Here is a 16,733-nt window from a genome sequence, read left to right on the forward strand (position 1 = left end):
ACTGATGAACCCATGTTGGTTGCCCCTAAGCATGCAGTCCCCTGCTGGCCCGTCCTGGATGTGGGGAAAGTTCAGGGTAGGAGAAGGTAATAAGTGTGGGGAGAGGGAGAGAGGCTTTGGACGACTCACTTAGCCTCCCTGTTTGTCAGTCTCCTCGTTCCCAAAAGAAGGATAACAAGTGCATGAGATTTAATTACTTACAGGTTGCAAACTATCCTGTGGTCATCATGAAAGGCATAACGGAGTTCTGTCGTCAGTGGTACCTCCATCAAAAATGCCATTCAAACGGCAGGCACCAGTCAAGAGACAAGGGAAAGAGAAAAGGGCTAAACTTGTGGCAGAGAGCTGTAACCAACAGTTTCAGATTGGAAGGAAGCAGGAATAGAGAGTGAGAAGTTGACTGCAAGTGTATGTGATAGGATTGGGGTGAGAGGAGATGCACAAGTACTCTCAGTAAGCCTGGAGATGTCAGTGCTGAGAGATGGTGTCTGATCCTTTGCTTACCCAGGATTTGCTGCTTTTTAGAGTGATATGGCAGTGTTACGTTTGTATTTTGTCTTTGCAGGAGCAAGTCACAATCTGAAATCAGCTTGGAGGGGTTTTATGAGACCAAGCCCCTTTCTTCTGTGCAGAAGGACCCTGTAGAGCTTCTGCTCCTAGATACCAAGGAGCGCCTGTCTGTGGAGCTGCAGGATCGCCGTGCTCCTCTGGCCACCATGGAGAGTCTGTCTGATAATGAGTCCATCTACAGCTTTGATTCACGGCGCTCCTCAGGCTTCCGGAGCATCCGTGGCTCCCCCAGTCTCCATGCTGTCATGGAGAAGGATGAGACGCACTGTTTTTATATAGACCCCGTTATCCCTGAGGAGAACCCCTCCCTCAGCTCGAGGACAGAGCTGCTTGCTGCTGACAGCCTCTCCAAACATTCGCAGGAGACGCAGCCCCCTGAGACCTTGCATAACAGTGGTGGCACTACCCCCCAGCGACGCTGCAGTGAGGAAGGGGCTGGCAGCGAAGGGGACAGAATTTCCTTTACAGGCCAAGAGGAACTGTCCCTCCAAAATGGACGGCTTCCTGATGTGCCCAGTCCACAAGTGCTGGAGTTTGCTGAGTTTATAGACAGCCTCTTCAATCTGGACAGCAAAAGCAGCTCCTTCCAGGACATCTATTGCATGATGGTATCGGACAGCTCCAATGACTTTGCAGAGATGCCTAAGTCTGTCAGTGATCAGGAGATCCTGCTGAGAGCACAGTATGAGCCCAACCTGGTCCCCAAGCCCCCTAGGTTGTTCGCAGGCTCAACTGATCCCTCTTCAGGCATCTCAGTCTCACCCTCCTTCCCTCTGAGTTCATCTGGAGAACTTATGGACATTACTCCCACAGGCATGAGCAGCCAGGAATGCCTGGCCACTGACAAAATCCGGACTTCCACCCCGTCTGGTCACATGATGAGCCCCACCAAGCAGGAGGACCTCATGATCTCAGCCCTCTAGTGCAGGAGAGGAGGGGGAGGCTCTGAGAGCCAATCCTGTCAACTGAATGCTGGGATAACACTTGGAGGAGCTGGTCGTTGGGCAGTTCAGGATCAGGGGAGACACCTGGAAACATTCCTTTGGGGTGCTAGGCCAGTGGCACTCTGCTGTCAGAAGGATGGAGTCCGCGCCTTGGTCATGCGTTTATGTTTGGGAGAAGATGCGCTGCCTGGCAAAGCCTGCTACACTAAGAGGGTCTCATTCACTGAAGTTAGATGTTTGGTTTCCCTACCTCAGTCCATCTGATTAAATCAGGGGGGGGTACCTGCTGAGGTATGGGAGTCGGATTTCCTGTTCCAGGGAGTCTGCTGAAGTTAGGGGATGGATTCGCTGGGGAGCTAGTGGATCAGAAACAAGGGGGTTGGATCACTTTGCTGTTACCATTTCGGTGGTTCCAGCAGTGAATGGATTGTGACTTTGGGCCCTATTGCACTAACACATCATGTCAGACCCAAACACCAATTCATTGCCCTTTCATGGTGTTTATCTTTGATAAGACCCTCTCTCCTGTTTTAAAGCCATTGGGGCTGTTATTCCAGGGGAATGCAGCCACCCCTTCCCTGACTGGGTGCAGCGAGACTCGGTCTGGCACTGTGTGTTTTCGCTCCCCTGATTACCTCTGTGTTCAGTGACTACTCGGCTTCTTCTGAGAAGAAAGAAAACCTGTGGTATTAGAGAGCATCAGGCCTCTGCTGCATTCCCTCTTTTACCAGCAGGAGGCCCCTCCATCACCTCTTCACAGCTCCCCAAACCATTCTGAACTGGCAACATCCCCATCACAAGACTCACAGGATCTCATCTCAGTAGTGCACGGATGGGTCAGGTTAATCCAGCTTTCAGTATTTCAGAGGCTTCCAGAACCCAGCATTATTCACCGGGTCCCTGTGGTGCCTGGGAGCCTTTTCAGTCCTCAGACAACCGGTATGGTCATCATAGGTCAGTGCCGGTCTCTGCCATTGGTGTTCAGGGAAAAGATGAACCTTAACTAAGTGTTGAAATCTCATGTATGTTTACAGAGCTGCTAAAGCTATTTGGAAGGTATTTATTGACCAAACAGGGAAGCTCTCGCTGAGCAAGAAAAACGTTTGCACTCCCTTTCCGGGACCATTCCCTCTATTTGAGGGTTGGGGGGAGAGTGAGGTGGGCAGAAAGTGCTGTTTTAAAACCCCCTGTTTTAAAGAGGAAACAGGGTGATAGGAGAAACCTTTTGATCTAAGCCCATGGGGAAACTGCATGCATCCTTCATCCTGGCTTCCCACAAGGGTTCATCAGCTTCACCCTACTGCACGATAACTCATTAAAAAGCCCCGATACGTCATTAATAAAACTGTGTCTAAGCAACCAGTCCTGCTGTGCAGAACTCCAGAACCCAGGGTAGCCTGGTGGCTCTGTTTAATGGCAGGAATTTGTTGATGATGGAAGTGGGAGAGAAGCTTTCTTCTTAGAAAGTTAAAATCTACTATGGTCTACAAGAGTCTTTTAACTTACAAAATACCTTCATATCCAAACTCAGCAGAATCAGTCTATTGTCTAGGGCTTTGCCCTTTTTTTTAAAACCAGAAACAGACTTCTGTTTGATGCCGCTATAAAATGCCCCCATATTACAGACTCTTAGCTGTGGAATTCCTACACTGTGAGGAGAAATCCACGTTTCCCAGAATGTCATCCCCATTGAAGAAAAGAAGAGTAGGGGCCAGGGCCCTGTGTGCTGGGTGCTGTACAAACAGAGAACAAAGAGATGGTGTAAAATGCTATCAAATCAGAACACCAGCTTTTTTTACACCTGCTCTTCTTTAATGTAAGATTTCAGAAGGTGTATGGTAATGCTGAATTGTGTATGTCCCAGAGGCTTGTGTCTAGTCTTACAACTTTGTATAGGATGAATTCCCCTTTCTCTACTGTGAAGTACTTAGCTTTTGGAAATGCAGGAGTTTTAACTTATTAACACTAAACATTTTTAACTGGCCCAGTAGTTGAGACCAAAATGTGACCTTAAAATTATTAGGGTCAGGGGGAAGAATGTCCTCTAGATTCAAAGCAACTTTCTTTTTTAATAGTTTATTTCTTGCTGAGCAACAAAAAGTTGCTTTCTTTATATAGGCTGTCCAAAAAAGAGCAGTGCGTTGTGTTCCCTTTGCTGACTCTGAGGCAGCTGTTAGCCAGCATTATGCTGACAGCATGAATGATTCTGGAACCCAGACAAGATCGGTTGTGTTAATATCATCCTCCATTGCAAACACAGAGTGAGAATGAATGGGTAGAGATAAATGAGTAAGAGATTTAATATCAGGAGGGCATTACAATAAAGTGTAGTGTTAGAATAGAGACGGGTGTGTGCAAGATTTAGGGATATGGGAAAGTAGCAAGCTAAGCTCACTCCTACAGACTGACTACTTATGGGCCTGTATTGTGGGAAGGGCCTGATACACTGCTGGAGCAGTGTGCTAGCTTGAAAAGAAAGAAAGTCCATTCCTGTCTTGCTCAGACAGTGGTGGGCAGGCAGTGATAACACTTAGCACTTATCTAGCGCTTTATATTTTCAAAGCACTTTACAAACATCAGTGAAGGAATTGCCTCAGTCCCTGCTGGCTAGATCAGTGTTAGGATACAGGGCTGTTGCTTGTCTCAATCTATCTGCTGTTGTTAGGGGGAGCCTGTGCCCTAGATGGGGAGATTACATGAAATTAGGAGCCAGATCTCATAAATTAGGGGTTTGGATTGCCGCTCTGGGCCTTGTCGAACATTATACTTAGGACATGTTAACTGTGCTTAAACCATGATCCACCTCATGTTAAAGCAGTAAAACTTGCCAAGTGCATTCATATTGTAGGAAAGTTAGGACTTTTTGTAGAAGTATCTCCAGGTCGTATTAAGTAGCATGTCATCCTGCTGATTGGGTCCCAGCCCTGGGACCACACCAGATTCTCCAACCAGTTCTGGTGTAGTCCTGGGGCTGAGACCAACAATCAGCTGATTGTTGGTCCCAACTCTGGGACTGCACTGGAATCTCAAACTGATTCTGGTCCTGAGGCACTGGCAGGATCCAGTGCCGGGGTGATGCCCTCCCCTGGGCTTGATTTTTCTATGCTGTCCTCCACTTCCTGCCAGCGGCAGAGGCAGTTCATGAGAGCTCCCTATAAAGCATGCGGGCTGCAGAGTGTAGTAAGCGTTACCACGTGACAGCTCAGAACACGTTTTAATGTTTAGTATGGCACAGTAATGCTCACTACGATCTAAATAAAACGCATGCTAAGTGTCCATGTGACAAGGTCATCTGTCAGTGAAAGTTTTGTTATTGTGTTATGATTTCCATAGTGACCTGATTTTTGGCTAAGAGGTCACAGCATTGCACTAGGGAATTGACTCTGTTGGGGCACTGATCCATGGTTTCCTGTGGTGAGTGTGTGGGTGTGTATTTGACCGTCTCCATTGTCAGAGCCATTAGAGCTGTATCTGAAAGGGAGACAAATACAGTTTTGCTTCCCATTTTGTGCTTCGTGACTGCTGGGCTTCTTCTGAGTTGCATAGGAATAGGCAATATCTGATGATCCAGGGTTGCCACTGACCACTGGAGAAGGGGAAAAGAGGTATGAAAGAGGCCAGTTAGTAAAGCTGCATACTACAGCAGGAGTAGCTATTTTCTTCTGTCCCCTCTTGAGAAACCAGGATTATTTGCAGTCATTGGCCCTCCCAAAGTAATCCCACACTCTCTGAATGAACGATACCTATGCACAGCTTAAATGTTTCCTTATCTTCACCCCCATCATCTTATGCTTTATAGGAAGCACTTGCAAAACCTAGCCTCTCTTTGCACCTTAAAAGAATGTATCTAATTAGTCAGTTTTAGAATGTAATGCCAAGCCCTTGGCTACCTCCTCCACATGTATGTCACGCTGCAGTTTCCTTTCTCTGCCCCCTTTTTCCACCCCAATGTGCAGTTGTCTCTGAAACGTGTCGCTTTTTCAGGTTCCTTAATTGCTTGGCTGCTGGTTCTTATCCTTCAACTCCTGTGCAGCACTCTTGTGCCTTTCAACATTTGGAAATTCCAGTGAAATCTCAGTGGGGTGTCACACTGTGAGTAGGGCAGTACAGGAGGTGCAATCTGATGTACCTGACTCACTGGACAGCGGCTAAGCAGTTCATAGTGCCAATCAGTTCATTGCCACACCCATGCCTTTCATCCCAGATGGGGCAATTGGTACTGCAGTGTCCTTCTGATGAAGGATTTGAGTGGAGGGCACCTAGATACTGGAGCTCAGAGACTGGGTTCCGTGCTCCTTAAAATAGAATATGCGAAATTCTGTACATCAACACAGATTTGCCAAAGAGTCCCACAAAGCAGTGCCCTTGGTTTGACACCTTCTAGTTAGCTGAATTATAATGAGACGTCACACACTACATTTTATCTTCAAACCCTCAGCAAACTAATGGAATGCAACCTCTGGAACAACTGAGAACAATGCAGGAAGCTTTAAGCTGTTGTAGAAACACAGCTTTAACTCAGTTCTTTTGAGTCAGAGAGGAGGTCTGGCTCTGCCTTAGAAAACACTGGCAGAGAGGTCTTGTTCTTACTTTTGCATATGCACACAAATGTTAGACTGTGCTGGAGGCGTGATCCCAAACCCATTGCACTCAGTGGAAAGACTCTTTATAGTAATGCATTTAGATCTAGCCCTTAAAGCAGCTTGTCTTTTTAGCATGTGATAGCTTTTTTTAACATGATAGCTTTTTGGTTTTTGGCAGGTACTCTCTGTGTCCCAGTTGCAGATCAGTTCCCTCCTGTGTTATGTACTATACAAACGTAGAGCCAAATGACAGTCCCTACCCCAAGGTTTTACATCTCCCCTCCTTCTCTGGGGTGCTACACTGTCAGTTTGGGACCATCTCTTTCTCTTGCCACTCTTTGCTTCCCTTTTCTTTCTTGGTTCTCCAGAAGCTTAAGTTACCTCATCATGAGGTGCCAGTGCCCCAATCCACATTCTTGGGCCATCCCATATGCCTGGTGCTGACTCCATCCCACCCATCTGACCTCTGTCTGGGATTCCTAACTCCTACACCTCTTGCCCACCCTCTCCCCTTGTTAGATTCCCATCCTGAAAAGTCTTGCTTTCAATGCCCAGAACTTTGCAATATTGGCTCTGAGTATTTGACATTTAAGCCATTGCTTCTGCCTCTTCCTGATTTGGACCCTGTTTAAATTCACAACTCCTTTTTCTTTCTCTTGTAACTTTATTTGGAAGAGAATGGTAGTTATATCAGATATGATGTTCTCCCCACATGATGATTTAAATTGCAAAAACATGCCTGAGGGTAGAAATACAAATGATGATGTGTTCCACAGGCTTCCATTTCTAAGCCCATCAGCTATTAGTAGCATTAATTTGTATTATAATAGCATCTAAGGTCCCAATCTGCAATTAGACATTAAATACAAATATTTACTTAATCCAGAAAGAACAGAGGAGTGTGCATTGTAACCAATAACCAAAGGAGCATGAGAGAGAAGGGAAACCACTAAACATGACAAAATGGATATGAAATAGATGCTGCTGTGGGTTTTTTTCCCAGAAGCAACCTGGCTTATTTCCTTCCTTCAATCAGTACCTCCTTCAAAGGAAAATATACACAAGAACAAAGAAATTACCTTGCCAGACCAGTGCTCCATCTAGCCTAGTGCCCCATCTCTGACACTGGGAGTGGGCACTGGATGGCTGCAACTGCTTCAGAGGAGTGTGCAAGAAACACTAGAGCAGGCATTTACTGACATATTGGGAAGTTACTTGCTTATCCCCTCCTCTCAGGTCTGACTCGTCCTGAAACATAGAGCTCTTTTTCTTATTGCTCCTTTTGGACTTTTTTCTGTCATCTAACAGAACTCCAAATGTTCTCATTCAAGTAAATGCCCATTCTTCTTTTGAATTCTGTGAAGTTCTTGGACCCTGTCATACCTTGTAGCAAGAAGTTCTGCAGGCTAAATTAATGTTGTATAAAAAAAGGATTTTATTTATATCCTTCTAAATTTGTTCACTCTGACGGTGTTAATGAACATCTTATACTTGTTACAAGGGACGAACAGGAATGCCTTCTCCCAACTTTTAACAGTTCGGTATGTCATGTCCCCTTCTGATTTGCCTTATGTTTAAACTGAAGCAGCCTGATTTATTGAAATCTATCAGTATGGAAGTGTCTTCATGCCTCTGGTCATTCCTGCCACATCATTAATTTCTTACTCTATCCTGGGAGTTAGGGTAACTATGAATGCATGCCGGATTCCTGGAAAGCATCCCATTGACTTATAAAATGTTATTCCATAATGTCAGTACCTTTCCCTGTCCCATTCTTTATGCAGTCTACTGTTTTGTGTGCTGTTCTTACTGCCAGTGGGCACTGAGCAGGGGTCTTCATTGAATAACCCACAATAATACCAGTGTCCCTCCTGAATTTTACATCTTAATTCAGAGCCCAGTAAGGTGTATGAGAGGTTCAGAATATTCCTTGTAATGCATATTAGTTTGCAGTAATCCAAGCTAATTTCAAGATAATCGAAAACTGTTACTTTGCTGCATGTGATACAAGATGTTAGTCCTTTCCAGTCATTCTTGGTTAAATCCACTTTAAATTGCTTTCCAGGCTTCCCTAGTTTAGATTGACCAAAAAATATTTTTTTTGTCACCTGCCTACATTGCCCCCAGTTGCTTGCCCTCCTTTCTAGATCACTAATGCATGCTTCACACCCTTCCATTAACAAAACAGAAGTAACAAAATGCACGCTGCCTATGCAAAATGTACCTGATTTCCTCTGCAGGTTTTACGTGTAACACAAACAAGTACAGAAACCTGATGTAGCTCTGAGGGTTGGCCTGAAATAAGAGTACCCTGTGATATTTCCACACCCTCAGCACATATATCATACATATAAGCACCTTGTGTACTTTGACTACTACCTACTATAGCTAAATCCTGACCTTGCTGCTGCATGGTAGGGCAGCCCAGCAAGCTTGGGTTCATCTCCTTGGTCAGCACTGCTTTTTCAGCAGATGACTCTTGCCTTTCAAACTCAACTTCTGTAAGTTTTGAGAGTAGAGAGACAGTGACCCCCACTTCTCAGTGATAGTGGAAATAAATAACTGTTTTCTATAAGCTCCTTTTCTATAAGGCCTTAACAACAAGAGTTACAAGAGCAAAGTTTAAAATAATAAAAGATGGATGAAATGCATTAAGCCTGAGGGTCTAGCATAGAAGAAAAACCCAAAGCAAAATAGACTTTGTATTATAAACTCTACTAACATGCTAGACACAATGCAATAGTACAGTAAGGTACATACATCATTAAATAAGGAAATTGGATATAGTTATTTAACCCCCCTCCCCCCCCCACCAGATACAACACAATTTTTTTCACTGTAGCATGGACAGCTCACCTTAAGCCCATATAAAGGCTAAAAATCCAGTTACTGTTTTTCACAGGCCTCTCTCCTTTGGTCTTCTGTATGTGAGAATGCCTAGCCTGTACTAGAAGCTCTGTACGTCCTTTTCAGCAGCAGTCCTGGAATTAAAAATCTCATCATTGGTTTTCTGAGCTGGAGCAGTTTGTATCCTCTTATTTATGTCCAGATAAAGACTGTCGCTGTAGTCAGCTGCGGAGCTCAACTGACAAAAGGACCACATCTTGACCTTGGGTTCCCTTCTGTGTTGTCCCCTGGGAGACAAGTTATATTTCATCACTAAAGTGGTGACTGACTGATCTTTAACTGTCCTGCTGTGAGGTAGGCAAGGATTTGACAGATGAGGAAAGCAAGAAAGAGATGCTGAGGCTTGCCTACAGTCACAGAGTCAGTCCACGTTAGGATCTGGGAATTCCTGGCTCCCAAGCCTGTATTCAAATCACTAAATCATACTGCTCTCAGACAGACATGCTTGGGAAAATGGATTATTTCAATCTTTCTTTTACTCCATTTCCAAGCCCTAAGACAGTATCTCTCTAGGAACTGAGTCATATACATGCTAGTTATATTTCCTTTCCATCCACGAGGTGCCCTTATGTTACCAAGCTACCACTGGCACATGCTGTCCTGAACAAGGGGAGCAGGGAGTGACATGTTGGGGTCATCCCATGGGATGCCAGTTTCTATTTGATTTGATTAGTGTTTTAGACCCCATTTTTAGAGGAAGGGCTTTGCTGCAATGTAAAATGGTAGGAAACCATATCAGGGCAATGGACAAGCCTGAAACCCAAATACCAATCTCTGTAAATCCCATGTGCAATTCTGATGTGTACCCAGAAAGGAGACCTTTTAATGTATAACCACAGCCTATTAGGTGTCTGCAGCAGAGTATAGTTTTTAGCGTGTAGCTCATGGTGGAGTTGTTGGTTCTCGTGACGGGGTAGTTGTGCTGGAAGCAGCCTGCTGCCTTGCCACCTCTCTCCTGTCTCCACATGCCACTATGGGGGTTTCCTCTTTACCACCTCCCCATTGAATTCATGCCCCTTGCTTTTCTTGGAGTCATTGCACTTTGTTCCCTGAGCAGGAGGAGGGGATGGGGGTACTGAGGGCATGAACTGTGGCCACTGAAGATCATACACTGGAAATTCAGAACAAAACCAGGGAGAGAGCAAATTAAGTTGCCAGTTATATTCTTTTTTCAGAGGAAATTGCAGTACCAGGAGACATCAGGAAATGTACACAGTTGTTTTTAAGCACTTTGTTGTCTCCATTGATGTCGTTTTCCTTGCCTGTTTGGGTTTGTGTTTATGTTGTGCCTTTGCTTCCCATTGGTTTGAGGTGCAAGGACCCTGCTTTGGACAGGACACGAGGCCCACAAGTTTCTTTTCCTCACTTCCGCACATTGCTCCTATACTGGAAAGGGGAGAAAAAGAGGTGTAAGAATTGGGTGCTGATTGCCCCACTCTTGCTGCCACTGGTAGTTCCTGTTTCCCAACCTGTTAGGCTTTGCCAGGTGTTTTCACTGTTCCATGCTCCCTCAGGTTGTCTTAAAGTGCCAATGGCAAAGCCTGACTTGTCTGAAGCTGGTCTCCTCCTTGTGTCCATGAGGTCAGTCATTCTGCTTCATTTGTCTAGTTTGTGATCTTGTCTTGGGCAAGGGCAGGTTCCTGATGCCCCAGAGGAAGGTAACACTGCTTTAACATGTGCCATGTCTAGTTAACTGCAGTTCTTACTTGAACAACCTGCTCAATACCAGCAGGAATCATAATGAGCAAAATGGTCCCTGTTTGAGCGCTGGCCCTGTTCTGCAAGAATTATTGATTAAAGGAACTCACTGTGTCTAAACTGTCCATTGTATTTCTGGTGTAATGAACTGCACTCAGTATGGCTATGGAACCCTGATCTTCCAAAGCCAGGCTCTGATGTTGGTGGGTTGGACATTTTTGCTGCTGTTACCACTGTGTGCGAATCCTCTGCTAACATGACCACATCCTCCTTCATTTTGCCTTTCTCTTATGTAAGAGGTCCTCCCACTCACTGAACCCAGGAGATAGGGAGATGGTTACTGTGCCACTAGCGTGAATGATTTCACAACAGTAAATATAATGGAATGCAGACAAATCCTCCATCAATTTACACTGGGACTCCACTGCTCTGCTGTCCCTCATGGTCTGTGTGAAGTTTTGATGCTCCAAAGGAGAGGTACCTCATACATGGGGTAGAATTAGAAGGGCATCTCCCATCTCTCAAGTAGCATGCATGTTTCTCAGCATTCAGACAGGGTTATTGGCAATTGTCTGCCTGGTCTGTCCTATCGTAATGTACACTTTGTGTGCGGTGTGCATGCAAAGTGATTGCATTAAAGATGTGGTTGATGGACCACTATGACACAGCAGTATGTCTGAGGCACCTGCTGGTGGCCACTGTCTTGTGGAGAAGCGACATCTGCAGCCAAAGCACTCTGGAGGTCTGGACCCTATCCCATGCTGTTGCTATTAAAGCTGGAGAGGTCCCCTCTAAGTCAGAGCCTGAAGCCTCCATTCTGGTGATTAAGGTTTATTAAGCAGCCAAGAGAAAACCAAGCATATGGCTTATCAGTGGTGAGATGCACCACACCATCTGCATGTTAAGAATGCTGGGCATCAGCAGTGGGATGCTGCTGACCTTTCAGTGAGCTTGGCTGTTTGCTGGTGTGTCCTGTCACTAGCTGCCTGCCTGGCCTCCCAGGCAATGCTGCTGTGCATGTGCAGCTGGGAGATCGGAGGTGCCCAGGCGACTGTCTTTATCGTCTGTTCGCTCCCTCTCATTGCACGCCCCTTTCGGTGGAGCAGTGACAACCGAGTCAGTATTACAGAACACCAGTTTTGTTTCCACAGGGCCTTCCGACCTTCATATTTGGAACAGGCTTTGGAAAATAATTGTTGTTCAAAACATTTGTGTATAGTTCTATCCTTTCACCTTCCCCTTCCTTCTCCTTTGATACGAATTAATGCCTCTGTCCATAGGAAAGGCCTACTGCCTACTTCTTTCACGCTTTCGCATAAGTGCTGAGGCAAGTCAGACCAGGGAATTACTAGTGAACACTTTCATTTTTTCCTGACTCTTTACAGTTCAGAGCCTTTGCATTAAGGGAGAAAAGACTTTTTGACCCAACCCAGAGCAGCTCTAACTCCCTGCCATGGGGTTTAGAGAGCCTTCATATGCAATTGCTGGGGAAGAAGCAAAGGAGTCCATGTTCCTGCACTCACGCAAGATGTTACTGCCCCTCCTAGGAATGCACCTGCTGGATCCCTGCTCAGAATTGCCCCAGCATGAAGACAATAAGGAAACTTGAGCACTGTTCATGTGCCATTCTCATGTGACTTTTTGTACCTATGTATGAAAGTTCTAAACTAATATTGCTGTAAAGAAAGATACAAATTAATATAGCATATAAAGATATATGTATATAAAAGTGTCTGTATATTGTGTAGAGCTGCGTGCAAAATGAATGTAGAAGCATGATTGGCATATGTGACTTCCCTCGCCCTGGCCCCTAATGCTGGCTTGGAGAATGAGAGCCATGTGGTTTGATTGCTGTGATGATAACCTAAAGGACTGTGGGAGGATGAGTGTAGAGAGAGCTGGAAATTACATGGAGTTCTGTGTTGCAGTGGTACAGGGAAAGACTGGTTACTATTTTGTCACTAAGGCTGCCTGGGTGGTTTCTACAGAGAGCATTCAGATGCTGCAGCAGCCATCTTGCTGGCCATGTATCTTCCCTCTGTAGCATCCAGGGATCTTCCTCCTAGACGAGCATGAGAACCAGGGTATCTCCCTGTTCTAGGAGATCTTTGGGACCACGTATTTCTTTCTTCCTCCCAGTTCCCTGCACCCACCATGAGGAACACCAAACCCTGTATTTCCCCCTGGAAATCTCCAGCTTCTGTATGTTCCTGTACAACTAAACAGGGCTCACAAAGGAGACTCCTGGCTGATACGGAAAACTGTGTTCCTGAAAGTATAAAATCCAATCTAAATCCAACCTAAATCTTTCTGATAGGAGCTGATGTGAGAATGAAGGCTGCAGGATAGCTTTGGTACTACTGGTTATCAGCTACCTGAAGTCAATTTACTAGGAGAGAGATTAACATGAACAGGCCAGTAGATAAAACAAAAAACTCTTTGAAGTGAGACAGCGCAATGAGAGGAAGCTTAAAGCCCACCCTTGTAGAAGAAGGCTGGAAAGATGCCATCAGAAAGATGCAACAGATTGTAGTCCTTTTGCAAAATGGAAGTGCAAGAAAAGAATGGTGGTCACTGTAAGGTAGTAGCAGTCTCAAGAGGCAAAATATCGTTCCCAAACTGTCTGTGAAGTAGAGTGTGAAGCAATACGTTGCTCTTGGGAACAGTAGTAGATGTGTTCTGGAACAGGGAGAAGAACAGCAATCCAAGCAAGGACATATAATGAAGGAATAGGCTTCCCAGAGAGGTGGTGCTCTCACCTTCCGTGGAAATCTTCAAGAGGAGACTGGATAGGCAGCTGGCTGGGGTCTTATGACCCCTCCCACCCCCTGTGCTCCTTCCTGTCCATGGCAGGGGGTCGGACTCGATGATCTGGCTAGGTCCCTTCCGACTCATTGATTCTATGAAACAAACAAGGTAACAGAGCATTTCTCACCCAGCTGTTAGGAGTACCTGGTCAGGGAGAAACAATGCTAGAAAGAAAACAACATGAATAAACTGAGTTGGGATAGTTAACACATTTTGTATGGTGATTTCCTACTGAGTGGGGAATTCTCCCAATTCCCCACTCTCACTGCTATTGGGGAATTGATGACTAAAATGACTGAGCTCTTGCACAGCTGGAAAGAAATAAAAGAATCTGGGTATTATTCTCAAATATATAATTATTCATAATTAGGAACTAATGACCTGAGAAAATAGCTGCTGAGGAGAAAATATATGAATACACATAAAGTAGGCACTTAAGATGTTTAAAACCTAATAAAGGAGATTAGCTACTGAACCACTGTCCATTATTTTTGAAAAGCCATGGAGATCTGTGCAGGTTTCAGAGGACTGTATAAGCAAATTAATTACTGATCTTCAGAAAATCCCCTCCCCACAAAAATTCCTGGCAATTACCATCTGGCAGGTAGCTTCAATTCCTATGGGGAATGTATGGATTACTGACGGGACAACGGTATGGAGTGTAAGCAGGAGAAACCATGCCAAACCAATTCGATGATTGTTTTATTAGATTCCAAAACTAAGCAATGTAGCAATCTGCATATTTATATTGTATTTGGGGACCTAATCAGTCATTTGAGATCATACTCAAACAGTTAAGCTAGAGGATCATGTTAGGCCTATATGTAAATGCAAGTCATTATTCTGGGCATGTCTAAATGTGTCCTTTGCTGTGCATTAGACTAATGCACAGTAAAGCATCCCCATCTACATGTGTGCAGCAATTACTGTGCAATAGATTAATTTAAAGCACCATTTGCTAGTACCAACAGATACTAGAAAACAGCATTTTAAATGAATGCACGGAAGCACATGTACTAACTAGGAGTAAATTGCTCCTAGACAGCCCAGGCAGCAGGGGCCACAGCTGCTGCCTGGCTAAGCCCTGAGCTACTCAGGACTGTGGGGAGCTGTCCCTACCTCCGAAGGCAGCTCCTAGCTGTTCAGCGCTTGGGGTAAACCTAACTTCTGGGCAGCGAGGGGGAGCTGCCTCCAGGGGCAGCTCCCACCTGGATGGAGCTCAGGTTTAGCCCTGGGCTCTGGGGGGCAGTGAGGACCTTTCCCTGTCTCCAGGGGCAGCTCCCAGCTGTGCAAAGCTCAGGGGCTAATTCTGCTGGCTGGGCTCTGCCCCTGGGGGCAAGAACCATTCTCCCCCGCCTCACCCCAGAGCCCAGGCCTGACCCCTGTGATCCCTGCCAGTCCAAGGCTGGTACTTTAGGGAGCCTGGAGCTCCTCCTGGCTGCTGCAGGGAGCCAGAGCATGGCAGGAGCAACCCTGGACTAGGCTGCTCCTGTCTGGCTTAATTTGCTCCCAACCTGGATGCATGTGTAGAGCAGTTTAATGCACCTGAATTTACTCTGCTGTAAATTCAGGTGTATTAATTGCAGTGTAGATGCACCCACAGAGCAGCAGGGCAGGTGGGGAGACGTGCCCCATGGAATCCTCAAAGATTCATTGGTTTGGCACATTTTTTATTTAGTAGCTTATTGATGATGTATATAATATATTGTCTGAAATTAATAGAGTGTGCTAATTTGATGAGCGAGGATGGGGTGATCCACAAGACACAGAGATGACAAGTATGGTCATTCACATTACAGTTGTCCAAGGTGGGTACATCAGGGCAAGTGGGAGGAAGGGGAAGCCCAGATCTGTAGGAAGGAGAACTTTGATAAGATGCAATAACAGACAAGACGTAAGGATGGCAGAGAAGGAGCTTGCTATACATTATGACAACAATGCACCTGTTGTGCCATACTGTGGCCGTAGCCTTGTGCGGAATCAGACCTGCTGCTCCAGCCCCAGGTCCCAGCCCTGTGCTTGCTGAATCGGACCTGGCCCCCCATCTCTGTACATGTTAGATCAGGCCCTACTGCCCATCCGCAGCCCCGTGTGTGCCAACAGGATCCCTCATTCAGGACTTTGCTATGTGGCCTGCAGGACTTGGAAATTTGACAGTTGGGGAGTGATGGCAGTGATAATTGCCACTGTGACTCAACCCCCCTAACACCCATTTCAAATTTCCAGGCCCTTGGAAAGCCCTACAGGTGGAATCACATAGCTTCATGGGCTTGATCTGGGTTGTGCTTGAGTAACACTGGACTAATGTCTGAAGCATCTTCCTAACCCCTCCCCCTACTCTTCCTTTGGGTAGCATTACCTTGCTGTCTCTGGGTCATAAGGTGAAATCAGGATACAGTTCCATGGTGCCAGTTATAACTGAAGTACTATCTGCTTTAGTGCAGTTGTTTTCTCCTGCAGCAGATGGCACCATTCCTCCTTGCTCTCAACTTTCTACCTTTTTGTATTGTGCAATCGCATATTGGTGGAGGGCTTCAGATGCCCTGAAGCTCAGAGCCAGGAAAGTTTGAATATTATTTGCAGCTCTGGAAAAGTTCCATGACCTGGCTATCGTGGTGCCTATTGAACAATGGGTATGCAGGCCCAACTGATCTGGGACAAGTGAAGGGCTGGGAGGTCTCATGCTGGATGGGCTGCCGTAAGGGGTGCTATTTTGGAAGGTTTGCAGACATGTTCCTGATTGCCACGAGCTACCCGTTATGGGGCAATCCAAAGGGCCTGAGTAGCATAAACCAGGGAGGATTATTACAACCCAGGAGTATCACTGGGCAGTTTTTCTGCTTTGTTTCTCTAAACTCCACTGTCTGACTTGCATTTATTAGGTGGAGTGAGTGCTATAGTAGAGAGCCAGTATCACTGACCAGGTCTTGGGGACTTGGAGTTTCCATCGTCACTGATGATCTGCTCTTGCGTTTTGCCTTGAGGCCCCACAGATCACATTCAAGCCTCCTAACTTCAAATTTAATCCCCAGCACGACTGCAAAATAACCGTCTCTGAGCTCCATCCCACAACTGTTACGTGTGTACAGTCCTGAAAAGCTGACGCTGCCCACCCTGCGTCAGCCCAGAACGGATGTGTTTTCTCCCGCTCGACCTTCCCTTTGTTTCTTTTAACTCAAGGGTAGCATTCTTGCCAGTTTCAGGAACAGGCCTTTCTGGTTAA

The 16,733-nt window shown here is 45.8% G+C and overlaps 1 protein-coding gene across 3 annotated transcripts in view; it reads left to right on the forward strand.

The window, feature by feature from the left end:
- The window catches only part of DAGLA (diacylglycerol lipase alpha), a 61,358-nt gene extending 52,638 nt beyond the window's left edge, over positions 1-8,720 (forward strand). For all 3 annotated transcript variants that reach the window (XM_019504901.1, XM_019504893.1, XM_019504910.1), the window contains one exon: positions 566-8,720. In XM_019504901.1, the coding sequence (XP_019360446.1) occupies positions 566-1,493 (928 nt within the window). In that variant the 3' untranslated portion in view covers positions 1,494-8,720. The remainder of the gene's footprint in view (positions 1-565) is intronic.
- Positions 8,721-16,733: the final 8,013 nt, after the last annotated feature.

Source organism: Gavialis gangeticus, unplaced genomic scaffold (genome assembly GCF_001723915.1).
Source record: "Gavialis gangeticus isolate Ggan-Ray unplaced genomic scaffold, GavGan_comp1, whole genome shotgun sequence".
Classification (NCBI taxonomy): Eukaryota; Metazoa; Chordata; order Crocodylia; family Gavialidae; genus Gavialis; species Gavialis gangeticus.